Consider the following 17,222-nt stretch of genomic DNA (forward strand, 5'->3'; position numbering starts at 1 on the left):
AGCCACTTTCAACCTGGTGAAGTCACGAGTTGCTCTTTATTCCTAATGGATTTGTTTGCAAAACTTTATTTGAACAGAATAACCAGGATAACACATACTCAAATTAAATATCAACAACAATAAGCACATGGGTAAAAGAGAAAAACAAACATAAACAGGGTGATTAATCAAATTTTAAACCCCAATCCAACACAATTATACATGGTAATATGATCAATGAAACCATCACAACAAGTAAACTGCCACGATGAAATGTTAAAGATACGCAGAAATCTTCGTGCTACAAACCGGGTGTGGCGAATAAAGCTTAATTTTGTTAATTTTATTTTTAAAAAAAGGAAGTTTGGGAGTGTTAAATACATTTTACTGTTTTTAAATGCAACACATTTCATTGTGTGAATGCAGTTATAAAAACAGAGCTCATTATGAACAGCATCTCATGTTTCATTTGGTCAGGCTCATTCAGTAAAGGATAAATGACTCTGTCCCTCGGGGGAAGGGGGAGACAAACAGCACTGGGGAAGAAACGAAGAAGGAAAGAATTGCAAAAGAAATCTTATGAGATGGAAAGCATCACGTTCACCGGAACGTGTAGCTTTCATCGTCGTACTCCAGCTCGTCCTCGTTGTCCTCTCCCAGCTGTCCGTATCGGAACTTCCTGTACACTGTGCCATCCTGGCCCATGTAAACAATGTCCTCATCTTCATCATCGTCGTCATCATTGTCATCATCCTTATTCCCTGAGCGACGTTCACTGAGGTCGACCAGCTGGGACTCCTGAAATCGGCCGCCAGAGGAGCCGGCTCTGCCGCTGTAAGAAGAAGCAGAGCTGTAGCCGCCTCCGTATCCCCCACCGGAGCCCAGCTTTTCATAGCCGCGGGGAGGGATGTCTGAGCGCACGTTTTTCAAGCGGGAATGTCTGATAAGGACGATGACGGTGACCAGAACCAGCACCAGCAGGACGCAGGCTATAATGAAGACTGTCAGGTTACCTCTGGCCTCCTCTTCCTCCTCATTCCTGAATGCCAAGTTGGTGCTGAGAATGCACTCACCTGGAAAGAAAACAGAAGTTTAGACACTGATACAAAAAGTAACTGTGGTACCTGAACAGGAGCTTTAATGATAATAAAACTGAAAGGGCAGTCAACAGATTTTGTGCAGGCAGTGAAATTTCCTTGGAATGAAAAGTACCATGAATGTCTTTAGTGGCTCTGGAGGGAGCTTTTCAAAATCTGAAACAAAATGTGAAATATGAAAGCTTTTGTAGGTGCTCCTGGTTTCCAAAAGTAAAAAAATGTGATATTCACTGTGAACTTTTCTACAGTTTGAATCAAAGTGAAGCTCTGTTGGTTGGAAACACTGGTGGAAAAAGGTTAACAAGCCCATCAGAAAATACCCTTCTCTGTAAAGAAAAGCCAACGGAGAAGCTTGTGTTTGTAAAACTTGGTTTCATGGGAAGAAAAAACAATACCAGAGAAAAATATTTGGAGTAAATTATGCCCCACTCTTTTGCTTATAATGGCAGCAACAAAGGATTGAATTTACTACCAATCTGTCTACATTCATATTTGGAGCTACCTGCCATGCCAGAATTACAGAAAATATAATGTTACTGAAATAACTTCATAAAACTCATAGTCAGAGCTGGTCTACTAAATTTTCAGCAGAAAATGCTGTTTCTGTTTCAGCAGCGTTAAAGATAATGGTTCAATTAAATGCAGATTTTACAGTTAAATCCATAATTTGTTTGGTTTGTTAGGACTACTTTTGCAGTTTTGCCGTTGTAATATTAAAAATGAGGCCCATATAGGGCTGGGCGATATATCGAGGTTTTAAAAAATATCGATATATTTTCATATGTGACAATATCGTTTATATCGATATAGTCTATGTTACGTTATAATTATAACTTGTGGAGCCGCAAGTTTGCCTGTCTTTCGTCCACTTTTGTCTCTATTCAACGTTACTGGGCCTTGCGTCTCCCCCTCCCCCATCGCTTCACCTGCAGGCAACGACAAGATGGACACGGCAAATCTCCGTTAACGAGTTACCGCGGATCACCCCGTGCGTGGGGCTGGACGGCGTCAACGTGTTAGCGAGCTAACCGCGCTAACGACATGCATGGCCTAAAATCCTTTCATTTTCTCCAAAATCAATAGTGCGCCTTTTGTATGAATTCTGGTTGTGCTTACTGACCGCGAACCGATTTTATGTGGAACACAGCGCTCAGCAATCTGTCAAGAAATGTTCTAGTTCAACTTTGGTAAGCTACGGAGCTGCACCGCTTGATGGATTGTCGGAGTATTACGGCTACCGTAGTCCGGAGCCTCGCGGAGTGATACGTACTGTGCTTCAACGTAATATTACCGTATTTTGTGTGTATAAGCACCATAAATGGCACCTGTTAAGAGACATGATTACGAAGCAGATTTCAAACTCCAGGCTGTCAGTCACGCAGTACAAGTTGGGAACAGAGCAGCTGTGAAATCTGTCTTTGTTATTATGCTCAGCGTCTTTTAGTTTACATTTTGACTGCACAATTGTGAGCTTTTTGTTATGCACAAAAACAACATTGTTTTCTTTTATTTATGGAGCATTATTATTTAATAAATGCTGATAATTTATTTTTCAGTAATTTCTTCACGTACATCTGTGCTGTATGTTAATAAAAGTGCCTGTGTGACATCTGGGACACAGCTTTGACTAAGAACTCTCTTTTTGTTCTTACCTTATGGCTTAAAAAAAAATATCGAGATATATATCATATATCGCCATCCAGCTAAAAAATATCGAGATGTGAATTTTGGGTCATATCGCCCAGCCCTAGGCCCATGGCAAGTGAACGAGCTCATAATTAAGCTGAAAAACACAAATAAAAAACTACAAGTAGGCAAATCAACAATATTGTGCAATCTTAAAAAGCAGAGATATTGGCCAGCTCCGCAACACCAAATAGCCTGAAATATCACAGACGACAACTAAAGAGATGGTGACAGAGTTATTTCCATGGTTAAGAAAATCATGTTCACAACATCTAAGCTATTTAAGAACACTCTGGGAGTTAGGCATAACAGAGGTTTTACAACAAGGTGGAAACAACTGGTTACACTCAAGAACAAAAAGGCCAGTTTAGACATCTAAAAGAGGCTACAAAATCTGGAGAAACAGCTTATGATCCAAAGCATATGACATTACCTGTCAACGGAAAAATTATGGCATGGGCATGTTTGGCTGCTAGTGGGAACGGGCCACTAGTGTTTATAAGTGATCAGGCAATCAGGATGAATTGTGAAGTGTACAGGGCTGTAGTCTCTGCTTAGATTCAGGCAAGTGTTGGGCAGTGCTTCTCAACGCAACTAGATAATGAACCAAAGCATACTGCAAAAGCAACCCAAGAGTTTCTCAAAGCAACAAAACGGGATATTCTTCAATGAGCAAAACACTGATCTGATCTCAGCCCAAGCTTTTCAGTTATTAAACACAAAACTGAAATTACAAATAAATATGTCTTTTATTGACCTAATAGTAATATAAGCAGAGGAAAAAACAATTCTGCAACCAATAGCTCCTCTTACTTAACAACTAAATGAAATAGCAACTCAGCTGCATTATGGGAAAAGTGTCCAACCTTTAACTGATCATTTCAAACCTGAGGATCTGAGGTCGTTATTTTAGGATCTCTCTTTTCTGGGGGACATTTTATAGACCAAGACATCAATCAACTGCTGTAATTTCAAAAAAAATAATTAAAAGATTGATCGCTAATGAAAAATGTAATTAACCACAACCTTTACTCGTCAAGAGATGTGATAAGTTTAATCTAAACATCTTCCCTCCCTACCTGTAAGACTTTATTAGTTTAACTCTTTCCCCCAAGAGGACCGCCTCTGTACCCACCCCAATATATCAATAACAACCATTAAATAGGTTCTGGGTTCTTCCTCAGCAGGCGGTGTAGGAAGAGATCATTCTCACTAACTTCTGATGCACAGTTCCCATTCCCAGTTGTTTTATTCTGGAAGCAGGCGTGAAATATGACACAAACTGCTCACATTCTAGCAGACGTGCAAGGGAAGAAAGAGTTAAGGAAGAAAATTACAACCTGAACACAATGATAACTCTCAGCATACAAGATAGAAGTTCAGCCTACCCCGTGTCTCTGTGCAGTTACAACAGTCTTGCTGCTGGGTTTTGGTGTCTTCCTCTTCATCTTCGTGGTGGCAACAAAGTAGACAGCGCCCTCCAGCCTCTAAAATAGCCTGAGCAGAACACACTGTGCAGTTGGACGGACCGGGTCCCCGACACTCCAGGCAGGAACTATCACAGTCTTCACACGAGTGGCTTGAACCCTGATGAAGGACAGGGGTGACTCAGAGCTACAGCATTTTTGCATCATAACTACTGATTCTTTGCTTCCAAAAGTTTTTTTTTAAATGCTGAATAAAAGCGCAACCAGCCTCTCAGCACAGTCAATTAACATTCATCTACCTGTCCAACAATTTCAATCAACAGCTTCACAGCATGAGCTGCGAGGTTTATTTAGAAATTGTGACACAGTAATAATTTTCGCTGTGATGTTTGAGATTTCTCCTGGTGCAGTAATAACCCAGTCTGAATTACATTATGTGATACCTGGGGCCAAAGCATTCAAAGTAATTATTTTGCTGAACGACATGTACTCGTGTTTTTTTTAATTTTTTAATGAAAAGTTAATATTTGTGAAATTAAAAATGCTGGTACCTTTATTATGGGATGCTGGCCTTTATCGCATATGGACTCACACCTGCCATATGACAGCAGGTAACCAGGGTAGCAGGAGTCACAGGACTCGGGAAGTTTTCCTGTAGGTACATGACAATGTAAAGGGTTAGCCTGATGATTTTCTGTGTTTTTATTACTGTCAAAAAAATGCTTAAAATGCTGTGTCAAACTTTTAATATCACCAGCCACCTTCTTTAATTTAACTTAAAGTTCAAATGTTTGCATTATTCTTTTATAAACAATTTAATCCAGGTACTCAAGGTTGAAGTAGCAAAAAACGGCACTCACAGTGGTGTAAAAAAAGGTTTGCCCCCTTCTAAACCTACACGGTGCTGTGTGAAACAATGAGTTCATTTTCAGTTTCTGAAAATAAACTATGTTTCCACACCCAGGCCTGATTACTGCCACAGCTGTTCATCAAGAAATCACTAAATTAGGACCTGGTTGACAAAGTGGAGCAGATCAGAAGATTCTCAAAAGCCGGACATCATGCCGTTTGGCTGGCCCATTAAAATCACTCCACGAGCACAGCAACAACTCATTCAAGAGGTCACAAAAGATCCCAGAACACCATCTACAGAACTGCAGGGCTCACATGACTATGGTCAGGGTTCATGGCTCCATCATATGAAAGAGACCTGGCTTAAATGGCCTGCACTGCACAGTTCAAAGACAAAAACCACTACTGAGCAAAAGGAATATAAGGGATTGTCTCTTTTGTGCCAGAAAACATCCTGATGATCCCCAAGACTTTTGGGAAAATACTCTGTGGACCTCCAAAAGTTGATTCTGTTCATCTAGACGTGGCGTTTTCAGTGGGAGAAACATTTTGTCACTCATCCAAGTGACTTCTTCAGCCTCAGCTGACTGCAGGTTTCCCCAATCTTATAAACAGTACATTTGCATAATGAGTGAAACCAGCACCACTGAAGGAACAATGGGCTGGTTGATCAACAACCACTGATCAATGGCCATGAGTACCATTCACAGAGAGCTGTGGAATGGCTGCAATCACAGCATTGTAAGATGGTGACAGATGTACCCTTAGGCCCTCTCCTCGATCCAGAGATGGTCTTTACCTTTTCACGTAAATGGCCTCCTTGACTCCGCACTCAAACCAGCTTTCCTCCCTGTCCAGGATGTGCACATCCTCATCCTTGAAAGAGTGTCCACTGGCCTGTAGGTGTAAATAGACCACAGAGTCCTGGCCTGACGAGATAGCTCTTCTGTGTTGTGCCATCCGCTTCGCCAGAGGTTGTTTGGTTTCCCTGATGTATGAATCCTGGCAATCCTCCTGGCACTTAACAGCGTACACTATGTTACTCTGTTTGTGTCGGGGGACCCGATCCTTGGGGTGGACCAGTTTTTGGCGCAGCGTGTTTTGGGGTTTAAAAGCCACAGAGACCCGGTGTTTAGAAAAAATGCATCTCAAATGCTCCGATACTCCTGACACGTACGGGATCACTACAGGTTTTCGCTTGGGCAGCAGTTGTCCTTCTCTCCTGGATCGGCTGGAGCTTTCTTTAGGCGCCTTCCCAGCTTTGACAAAAGACCAGCTGGGATAACCACACTTACTCAGGGCCTTCTTGATGTGATGTTCTGGTGTGTCTGTGGGGATGGTGTTTGCTCTGTGCTGTAGCTTAAATACTGATCCGTATGTGTAGGTTTACGGTACACAACAGCTTTTAAATGTCCCCCATTACTGATGGAAATCTCACAGTCTAAGAAGGCTAACCTGCCACTTTTCATATCCTCCCTGGTGAATTTGATGTGTCGGTCCACCGAGTTAATGTGATCCGTGAATTGCGGTAGGTCCTGAGATTTGATTTTCACCCAGGTGTCATCCACATATCTGAACCAATGACTTGGTGGTGTTCCAGGGTAGGATAGCAAAGCCCTCTTTTCCACTTCTTCCATGTACAAATTGGCCAAATGGGTGAAACTGGGGAGCCCATGGCACACCCATGTTTCTGCCTGTAGAACTGACCCTTGCATGTGAAGTAGGTGGAATGAAGACAGTTCCAAAAGCAAACACACTTGGTCGATGCTGAGACTGGTCCTGTTGTTGAGGTTGGGGTCATCCTGTAATCTCTTACACTCTGTGGACCGACAAGACAAAAATTGAACTTTTTGGAAGGTGTGTGTCCCATTCAGGTGGGGCACTTGCTATGGCATGACTTTTAAAAAACCCTGCTCGAAAACCCTCCAGCGTGGCTGAATTACGACAATCCTGCAAAGATGAGTGCGGCAAAATTCCTGCACAGCAGTCACTTGTGGTCTACGTAGGTTTGGAATGTTTCCCTTAATAATAAACACCTTATTTGTTAACTGCATTTTGTGTGTCTTTTTTTGATCTTAAACATTTAAGTGTGACAAACATAAAAAGAAAACAGGAAGGGGGCAGACACTTTTTCACACCACTGTAACTGAATGGCTGCTAATGGCTGGTTTAAGCTGTCCTTTACAGTTTTAAAAAGCATGTTTACAAATTGGCACAAAAATGTTTTTGGCCTTTCTTTTTCACAGCTGTGAGGTGTGTGAGCAGAGTGTGATTTGCATGGTGGGAGTATAAAGAAAAATATAAAAATTCCTCCTCCCCTTCTGATTTTAGTGCTGAATCTTGAAACTGCCTACAGCGCAAAAAACAATCAAATCAGAAACTGACTTTCACTCTCAGCAGTCGTGTTCCTGTGACAGAAAAGATGACACAGCGTAGGGCGAACGATCTGAGCCATTTCTGAGCCAAGCAACTTTTCAGTAAGGTGCCAAGCACTGAGTGAAAACTACCATTAACAAAATAAAAAAGAAATGATTCGGAGTGTCATGTTTTACAGGAGACTCACCCCCCCAAAGGAAAAAAAAAAACTACTACAGCTTCTTATTTAAAATGCTACACTGCAGTTATGCACCAAGGCTGGATGATTCACTCATTGAATCAATCACAGTTAAAACTTTGGTCCATGATGTTGTGAGAATTATTCACTCTCAAACTCGCGAGGGTTAATTATGGCACGTTATTATGTTTATAACAGGGATGTCAAAACAGTTTTTCATTGTCGGCCACATACAGCCCACTCTGATGTTAAGGAGACTGGACCAGTGAAGCTCTCCTTTCTGTCAGTGTAAAGAAGAAGTATATATTTAATCCCCGAGAGAGCATAATTTAAACTGTGTAGTCATTTAATTGTAATCAAAGCTGCTAAGCTTGTGACAATACAGTTAAAAGTCCAAAATGTATACCTTCTGGCTTTCAAAAGCCAGTCAGTGGGCTGGATTAGAGTCTTTGCCTGGCTGATTCTGCCACCTGGGCCTTATTTTTGACACACATACACTAACTGCAGTAGTAAATAATTCATAGTTTAACAGGCTTCATAGTATATATGGCAACACTGGTTTCTTTACATTTTTTTACTTTATTTTTTATCATCTCACTCATTAAAAGTGATATATGATATCATTTTTAGTGGGCAGCATTTACATAGATGCTAATTACTCCTCACATTTGCTTATTGAAGTAGAGTGTCCTCTGTTGCATTTTAATGTAATTAAGTGACAAATACCATCACCTGCTGTGCAGTTAATTGTACTATTAACAAGAAGTCTGTGCTTCAGTTGTGGTGAATAAAATTCTAACATTTTATTTGTAGTCAGATTAAAAAGCAGGTGTCTGTGTCTGTGGGTGCAGCTTGCTAACCACTGCTTAAATAAACAGGTGATGTCTGGGTGGCTTTACATCTTTAATGTACAGTCTGTGATCTACAGTACTATACATCTGTCTGTAACATTTTTAATGTTACTTTCACCACATTTCATAGTCTCCAATGATTATATAGCTATTGACATGGAGAAAAAATAGTATAATCAAAATATTATGAGTGTGTGTGTGTGTGTGTGTGTGTGTGTGTGTGTGTATGCAATACATGAAGCTTTTCCTGACACTTGTACCTGAGCAGGTTCTGCAGCTGGCGTGGCAGTGCTCGCAGGTCCTGTGCACAGTGTCATGGTAGTATCCTTGAGGGCATGAGGCGAGACAACGGCCTTGTTTCCGCAAATAAATGAGGCCCGGAGCGCAGCTCAGGCAGCCGTTCTCCTCATCGCCAATACACTCACCACAACTGGGGTCACACTTTTCACACATTCTTGAGGCAGTGTTTCCATAGTGACTAGAGGATGGACAGATGGTCAAAAGTTATCACAGACTGCATTCAATTAAAAGAAATGAGATTAGAGCTTTGCTATTCCTCAAAGGAAATATCTTTACTCAGACTCACATTTAGCCATAGACATCTATAAATACTAACGTAATAGAGTAGAAAAAGAAAACAAATATTACTCTTGCATTGCTAGGCAATGCTGCATTGTCTGCATGCTGGTCTGTACAGTCTTTATATCCTGTTTGTGTTTTCTGAGTGAGTATTTAGCTGCATATCAGTTTAACGGTACATTAATTTGACTCCTAATCACCGCCTACTCCCTCAAAAATAAAGTATTATTAGCCTTTTATAGGCTATTTAAATGTCTGACCAAATTAGCTTGTACCTCCATATTGCACCCTGTCCATGTAATTAAAGAGCAACGGTTCAGTGTCCGTAACCTATTTGTGTGAATATGCTGATCTTTTTTCGTTAACGGCTACACTGTCTAACTGCATTTAATGTGATAATATGATGGATGAGCAGCAGAAGGACGGGGGGCAGGTTAAACTACCTGTGCTGGCAGGTCTCCACGCATTCTTTGCCCTCTCGAAATAGGTGGGCTTTACATGTGAGGCACTCGTGGTTGTGCTTTCCAACACAGGACTTACAAGAAGCGTGGCAGGGTTCGCATTTCTGCCCAGACTCCTGCTCGTAGTAGCCTGTTGGGCATTGATCCACACAGGTGCCATCTGTACCAACAAACACACGATCACGGGGGCTAAGCAAACATCGCAGATGCCTGACAAGCTTTCCAGGACACACAGCCTTGAGAGAAATCACTAGCTCTACCAAAAAAAAGAAGAAAAAAAAAGAACTCGACTCACTGAGCAGGAGATGTCTTGGGTTGCAGCTCAGGCAGTGGGTTTTGCCAGGACCCGAACACCTGTAGCAGTATTTGTGACACGGATGGCATTCCCCGTGCTGGTCTATGTACTGGTGAGGCGAGCACTTACTGGCTGATGGAATGCACTGGCTGTTACCATCCAGCATCTGACCCTCTCTGCAGCTGGTGCAGGAGCTAGCATGAGGTCCAAAGCACGTGAGACATGATGTATTGCAGTCTGGAAACAGAATTAGGAAGTAATTTAGTAGGATAGTATCAATGTTCCATCTCGACTTGATATCTATATCATTTTAATATAGTTTGACACCAAACTATAATCATATTAGGCAGAAGAATAAAAAAAAATACCATGCCAGGACTAAGTGCCAAAATATGTTTTACAAGTAAAAGTCCTGCAATGACAATGTTATATAATGTTTTACTTAAGCGTGTCTTTCCATACAGACTCAGACAAATCTGAAAAGGTTCCCCACCTCAGAATCAGATTATTTAATAAAATAACCTTATTTTAACCTTATATACATACATTAAGCCATGTATTGTACTATATATATATATATATATATATATATATATATATATATATATATATATATATATATATATATATATATATATATATATATATACACACATATGAAAAATACTGTAAATTTTTCTAAAATACAAGACCTTAGGAACTGCAGAGAGAATGGAGAGAAAACCCCAACAATCAGATGACCCTCTATGTACAAGCAGTTAGTGGCGACAGTGGGAAAGAAAAACTCCCTTTTAACAGAAAGAAACCTCAGAACCAGGCTCAGGGAGGGGCTGCCATCTGCAGAGGCAGAAGAAGCTTGGGGCTTGAGTTTGGGAGACAAATACTCTCTCTCTTTTTAAATTATGAGTAAAATGTTGCTCTTTTGTTTATTTCTCTTTTGATAAAGCTCAGAGTTATAGATCAGATGACCCTGAACCGTCCTTGAGTCTTCTCTCCTCATCTATTTGCATGCCACTGTTCTTTGTTTTTCTCTCTTGTGAAGTTCTGCTAAAGTCTGTTTGTTGTTTATCATCTCTCTGTGCTCTTCTCTCCTCTCTTCCCTTTCCCCTTACCCCCCTCCCCCCTCCAGCCGGTCACAGCAGATGGCCACCCTCCCACCCTGAGCTTGGTGCTGCTGGAGGTTTCTTCCTTTTAAAGGGACTTTTTTTTTGTTTTGTTTTTCGCCCGTCTGCCACCAAGTGCTTGCTGAAGGGGGGATTATTGGATCATTGGGTTTCTATCTATAACGCTGTTATCTTTATACTTAAAATACAGAGTGCCTTTAGATGACTAATGTCATTTAAGCTGATCTGGTGCTCTGTACATTTCATTAAATATAATGGTTTCCACATATTTGGTTCTCAAGCTACAGGATGACCCTTGAAAACATTTTCAGCAACAAAATTAAACTCTGTCCATTTCACCGCACAGCAGACACAGGTACATGCAAGTGGATGCATTTCCGTTGGCAGCTACTTTAAGCAGCAACAAAAGAGGGCATCGCCTACAACATTTTTGCACTTCTGTGTTTTTGAATAGCAAAATCAGAGCGGTGTGTCTTTCTCGAGGGAACTGTCTTTGGCATCTCTCTGCTGTTTTCAAGGTTTGACAGCTGCCTGTTAACCATCTCAGAAGCGCTGCTATTTCAGTCGGGAAACACGCTCAGGCATAGCAGAGAATATAATTGAGAAAATGTATGAAGGGCGCTCTACAGGACAGAAAACACAGCATCAACTTCAGGAGCGATGGGGTTGTCTTTGTCTTCTTATACACGGTCAGAGTGTATAAGAAGAAATAAAAACATAAAGGGGCACGACTTTATGCTGCTGAGGGGAGTCGACCAAATCAAATCAGTCCTGCTCACAAAAAACAAGACAGACGATTTGTGTTTTCTGCTGTGTGATAAATGTCGTACCTTTACAGTCTCCTGTTATACCATCCATAAAGGTATGGGAGGGACACGCTCCAAGACACGCCCCGTTGTGCAGGGTGGCCTCTGTGTCCGTGCAGGCATCACAGTCGTTGCTGTTTGGCCCGTCGCACAAAGCGCAGTCCAGGTGGCACTGCAAACACCTCCCTTGCTCTTTGTCCTCAAAGAACCTCTCCGGACAGTCCAGCATGCACAGGCCCTCGTGGAGAAAGTGATACTCCTCACAGCCTGTGCCAAGAACACTCGTAAATGCAGGAAGGATTTACTGCATGCATAAGGATCAGAGCCCTGTCATCAGTGCTGGATGTACTCTAACAGTTTTTTTTTCAACATGTGAAGACAAGCAAATCAGCAACTGTTATTCAACAGACAAAGATCAATGTTATCAGCCATGGTTTGGTCCGTATTCAACTGATTCTCCCGTTTAAGTGTTCATGTTTTGCCCGTGTTTCGTTTATGTGCGTTTTGTGTATCAAGGCTCAGGTTGGTTACACCTGTGTTCATTATTTGTACCTATTCTCTGGGTATTTATAGCCCCGCCTCTCCCTCAGTCTCATCAGTCTGTCGGCTGCTTCTATTTTTGCACGTGAGGCGCGGCACAGCTGGAATACACAAACCAGGGTCTGATGAGGACACTGCACCCACTAGTCCTTTGTGTTCACAACTCATTTTAGCCTTTTAGGGTGATCAAATGTGCGATCCAATGCCTGCCCTTCAACATCTGTTCTATGATAAAATAATTTAAAAAAGGTACATCTTGTGACATTGTGCTATGCTGTAAATTCCATTAAAAGTAGAACTGTGTTGTCATGAGCCCTGTTCATTAAACAGGAGGCTTTAACAAAACAATAGAAAGATGATGGAGCTGTGTCACATGTCAAGATTAATTGATCACTTTAAAATGATGGCTCTGACGCGAGGATGCCTCTCCTCGTGTCTCTTTCTCTCCTCCCAAATCTCTGTGAGGAGCACGAGGAGAGGAGGTGAGGAACCTGAGAAATGAGAAGAAGGCATCCACAGATACACAGAGTCTAAACCTTGTACATGTTGCCCTTAGAAAATTTGTTTGAAAAGGTTTCAAGTAAGCTTATTGTGTGCTTGAATTATTATTTTTATTTCTGACATGAGTTTAACACATCTGGGAGCAAGTCTAATTCTATCAGCCTTATTCTGTCAGGGTTGCCGCTGATGGGGTTACAGCTTTTAAGTGACACAGTCGGCATTGTTTGCCACCTTTCTTTCCTGGCATTTAATTGGCATTATAGAGCGAGATTCCTGCCTCGCTTACTGACAGCAACACATGAAACAGACACACATTCATAGAGCTCTTAAAAAAAGAGAGAGAGAAAAAAAAATCAAACATACCGTACAGTGCTATTCCTCGCTCACATACTGCTGCTTTGGCTGCAGCCAGTGTGTTGCTTTTAATTTAGGTCTTTTGCTTACTGCCAACAGACTTTGTCCGTGGTTTGCGACTGGTCGTGCTAGCAACACTGCTTTCTTCATGTGCACAAGCTGTGCATGAGCTCACAGACAGATTTGTGCAATGGCTGAGCTGGATTGCTGGTGTTAGGGTAAGTGAAACTCTGAGTATGCTAAATTTTTTGATACAAACGATTAATCATTTGGAGTCATATTTCTGATCATCAGCTGATTAAAAGTGCAATGTACCCACATTTTTACCTCTGTTTTGGTCTCCACCATCTACTGAGTTCAGTTCTCAACAGATAACTAAACTACTTTGCTATTTAGTCAACTTTGGGGTGACTTGGTGAAATCGAAACAGCTATAAAACTCTATAGGAAAAAAAGACAATGTTGGGGTAGAGGTAATTAATGATTGTTTGTCTGAGAGATGACACAAAAACTACCTTCTATCTTCTATAAAATCAAAGGTTTTGGCAGCTGGTCTGGAGCATTCAGATGTGTGTTAACACACGACAAGCAGGAAAGTCTACAGCAACAAAAATGACCTTAGAGAAGCAATTGTTGCTGCCCATCATTCAGGGAAGGGCTGTAAAGCCCTTTCCAAACAACTTCAAGTGCATCACTCTGCATCGAGAAGGATCATTCACAAATGGAAAAAACATTCAACACAGTTGCCAATCCTCCCAGGAGTGGATGCTGCAGCAAATTTACCCTAAGGTCAGACTGTGCAACACTCAGACAAAATACAAAAAAACTTGATAGGCCATGCAACAGGACAATGATCCCAAGCACAGCGGCACATCTACAAAAAATGACTGAAAAGGATGAGAATATAAAGCACCTTGAGCTATATAAGTAAAACTGAATTGGATCCCGGTGTTGCAATAGTTCGGCCAAAAACCACATCTCAACTGAAATTTGATGACAGAAACATAAACAAACCCTAATAAATGAAAGCAACAATGTAATGTAAATTTCTCCACAACAATGTGAGAGACTGATACAGCTATATGGAAAATTATTCACTCTTTATTATGAAGTTTTTTTTAAATTATGCCCCGATAAATAAAACATTAAACTTAAAGGTGGTGCACTTTTTTTCCCATGTGATTGCACAAATCAACCTGGGGGAATTGTGACGATGTGTTTGAAATTGTACTGCACTCCAATAGTTATTTAAAGTATTGAACTAAATGGCAACCCCATAGTAATGCTTTAGGAAAAAATAAATGCTTATAGTTGTAAAGAACATGCTGTACAGGAATCATTCTCTGCGGCCTGCTGGAGCGGGAGGGCTAGGTGGAGTTGGCCGTCCGACTGCGGTCTGGAGTGTGGGGCCTCCCTGCTGCTACGGAGTCGGGGTGGTCTGCCTCTCCCCACCGCAGGGAAAAGGGTAACACCACCTGGGTCTGGGTGCAGTTCCCCCCTCCAGGGGCAAGGGTACCTAGACCCGGTTTGTAGAGTACGCTTGGGGAGTGTGATCGTGTGTACAGCGTCTCTTTATGTCTGTCTCCACGTTGGTTGAGTGTGGAGTGAGTGCATATGAGAGCATGAGGGGGGGAATGGATGTTTGTGTCTGTGTGTGCCTGTATGTCTGTGTCTATATGTCAGGTTGGGTATCAGACGCCACCTCTCTGGGGACATCTTAGGCCCTCCAAGGTTTGGAGGCCTATCTCCACCTACCACCACTTCCCCTGCCGGTGGCGGACTCCCTCAGGTGTCGGTGAGTTGGTGGTTCTTTGTGTCTGGGGGTGGGCGTCCAGGTACACACCGGCTCACTCCTTGGCGGCCGCTTATCGGGGCCTGGAGCCTGGGGCTCGCTCGGGCCCCTTCGGGGGTGGGGTGCCCCCGGCCTCTCGGCCTGGGGCTCGGTCACTCAGGCACAGCTGGCGGCCGGCGGAGCTCACGGGCGCGTCACTGCAACTCCCCCTGGATTCTGCTCCGCGGCTGCTGAGTGAACCCTCATCTGGGACTCTCCTCAGCTCTTACTGGAACAGTGGCGCGGCTGCCCCTCTGTTGGTCTTCCATGGTTTCTTGTGTTCTGGGGGCCTCTGGATGTCTGGAGTTTTGATCTCCTCCATACCTGCTTCACACCCTGGAGGACGGGGCTGTGGCCCCCCCACACTCCCTAGCAGATCGTTACATGGAGAAACCTTTGGAATACAAGCGCGCTGATCCACACAGGTATGCACACGGGTGTTCACTGCTCGTAGACCCAAATTACACCTTTCTTGGTTGCTACTTCGAAGCACATCTGTCCTGCGTGCTGCACAACAACATTGAATATTTAGTATTTACTGCTGTTTACACTTAGCTAGATTAATGCGATGGTGTTGTGTTTAGTATGTTGCTGTGTTTTTTGTTTTTTTTGTCTTTTTTTGCTTGTTTTCTATTCTTCTCTCAACAGGTGATCCAGGAGATTTTTTTTTTTCTCCCCCCCTTTCTCACTGTCCCTCTCCCCTTCTGTTTTTCCTTTCCTTCCTCTTTCTTTCTCCCTTTCCTATCTCTCACTCATGTCTGTCCCGTCTGTAACATCTGAAAATAAAATATAATAAATAATAAAAACAAAGATCGACCAAATGGACCAATACGGCAATGCCACGATGATCCATTTGGCAAAGTAAATCCATTGGGTATCCTTGTTGGTCTTCAGACAACAATTCTGATGGCTAAAGAACCAAATGGGACAGGCGAAAGAAAAAAAAAAAAAAAAAAAGGAATCATGCATAATGCTTGCTGTGTTGTAATGCTGCTGGTAATCATATGGAGTCAGTCATATATGCTGACAAAAGAATAGTAAAAGCACAGAAAGAGCTAAAAGCGGAAGACTGAAAAAGCTCCTACAGCTGAATTTGTCGTAGTTTGCATTGCATTTCAGTACCTGTGCAAACGCCGAGTGGGTCGCACTCCTGGCAGGCTGAGGGGCAGGGTTGGCATTCTCTCTCCTGCACAGTGTGTGCTGGAGGACACTTGTCTACACACTGGTGCTTGTGTAGGAGAAGAGGTTCTTCACAGCTGAGGCAGTGGGTAGCATTCCTCGCACAAGATGCACAGCCAGGTGCACAGCTATGACAAACCTGGCCTGCAGGAAAGCCCCTATTGGAAGCAACACAGAGCTTGATGGACAGGTAGAAAACGCAGGGCAGCACACTTAAAATATACTTTCCATTAGGTTTGTATTTATTCTGTTATTCGCTTTGTTCTTGCTGCAAACCATGTAGGAATAACATGTACTGGTAAAGGAGGCCACTTAGCAAATAGTAAAAAAAGGTCACATGGTCAGAAAGTTTAAATGAAGCTTCATAGCTTGGAGCTTCAGCAAGATCAATATAGGGTTCTGGCTTTAAGTACATAAAAAATTTAATAGAACATCACGTAGGAAATGTCAAAATCACAGGCATCTTCTGACATTTATTTTTGGCTCGCCAGAAGACGTGCCTCAAACATCTTGTGTGACATTTAGAAGATAGCAGCAATAGGATCGACCTCCTGACCTCACACACTCTTGAACACACTGCCCATCCTGTAGGAACAACTGAGCTTTGCGAGCACTCTGGCAGCGGATGCAGTGCTGAGTGTCCACACACTGCAAACAACCTGCAGGGCACGCCTCGCACACACCGCTCAGCTGACTGGCAATGAAGCCCCCCGGACACTTTAACACACATGTTTGCTGCGTGGTCAAAAATCGCCCTGAAGGACAAATAACAAAAGATGAACGTCATCATTGTTAGCTCAGAGCTCAGACAGCAAGCTGCTGAGGTCTGAAACAGCTTAAAAACAATAAACCAGTGACAAACCTTTTGCACATTTTGTACATTGGTTCTTCTCCGGTCCAGCGCAGGACTCACAGGATGGGTGGCAGTCCTCGCACTCCCCATCTGGAGGGCAACAACACTACAATCATCATAAAGTGTCATCTAACAACACAACACATAACAGACGTAAACTGACCCAGAACCAGGTGTATTTTGTTATTCTGCCCGAAAAACTTCATTCATGTACTGAAAGTGTTTGTTAACAAAATTACGTTTTAATCACTTGA

General features: G+C 42.5%; 1 protein-coding gene across 1 annotated transcript in view; it reads right to left on the reverse strand.

Annotated features, from left to right (window-relative positions):
• Positions 1-69: 69 nt before the first annotated feature.
• The window catches only part of pcsk5a (proprotein convertase subtilisin/kexin type 5a), a 43,183-nt gene continuing 26,030 nt past the window's right edge, over positions 70-17,222 (reverse strand). The window contains exons 28-37 of the mRNA XM_085414177.1: positions 16,978-17,058; positions 16,672-16,870; positions 16,059-16,273; positions 11,736-11,978; positions 9,782-10,018; positions 9,469-9,646; positions 8,707-8,924; positions 4,741-4,841; positions 4,151-4,349; positions 70-1,052 (exon numbers count right to left, since the gene is read on the reverse strand). Coding sequence (XP_085270303.1) covers positions 580-1,052; positions 4,151-4,349; positions 4,741-4,841; positions 8,707-8,924; positions 9,469-9,646; positions 9,782-10,018; positions 11,736-11,978; positions 16,059-16,273; positions 16,672-16,870; positions 16,978-17,058 — 2,144 coding nt within the window. The 3' untranslated portion in view covers positions 70-579. The remainder of the gene's footprint in view (positions 1,053-4,150; positions 4,350-4,740; positions 4,842-8,706; positions 8,925-9,468; positions 9,647-9,781; positions 10,019-11,735; positions 11,979-16,058; positions 16,274-16,671; positions 16,871-16,977; positions 17,059-17,222) is intronic.

The sequence above is a fragment of the Rhamphochromis longiceps genome, linkage group LG7 (assembly GCF_057381845.1).
Source record: "Rhamphochromis longiceps isolate RC_006_pf linkage group LG7, R_longiceps_female_GT1.1, whole genome shotgun sequence".
NCBI classification, from domain to species: domain Eukaryota; kingdom Metazoa; phylum Chordata; class Actinopteri; order Cichliformes; family Cichlidae; genus Rhamphochromis; species Rhamphochromis longiceps.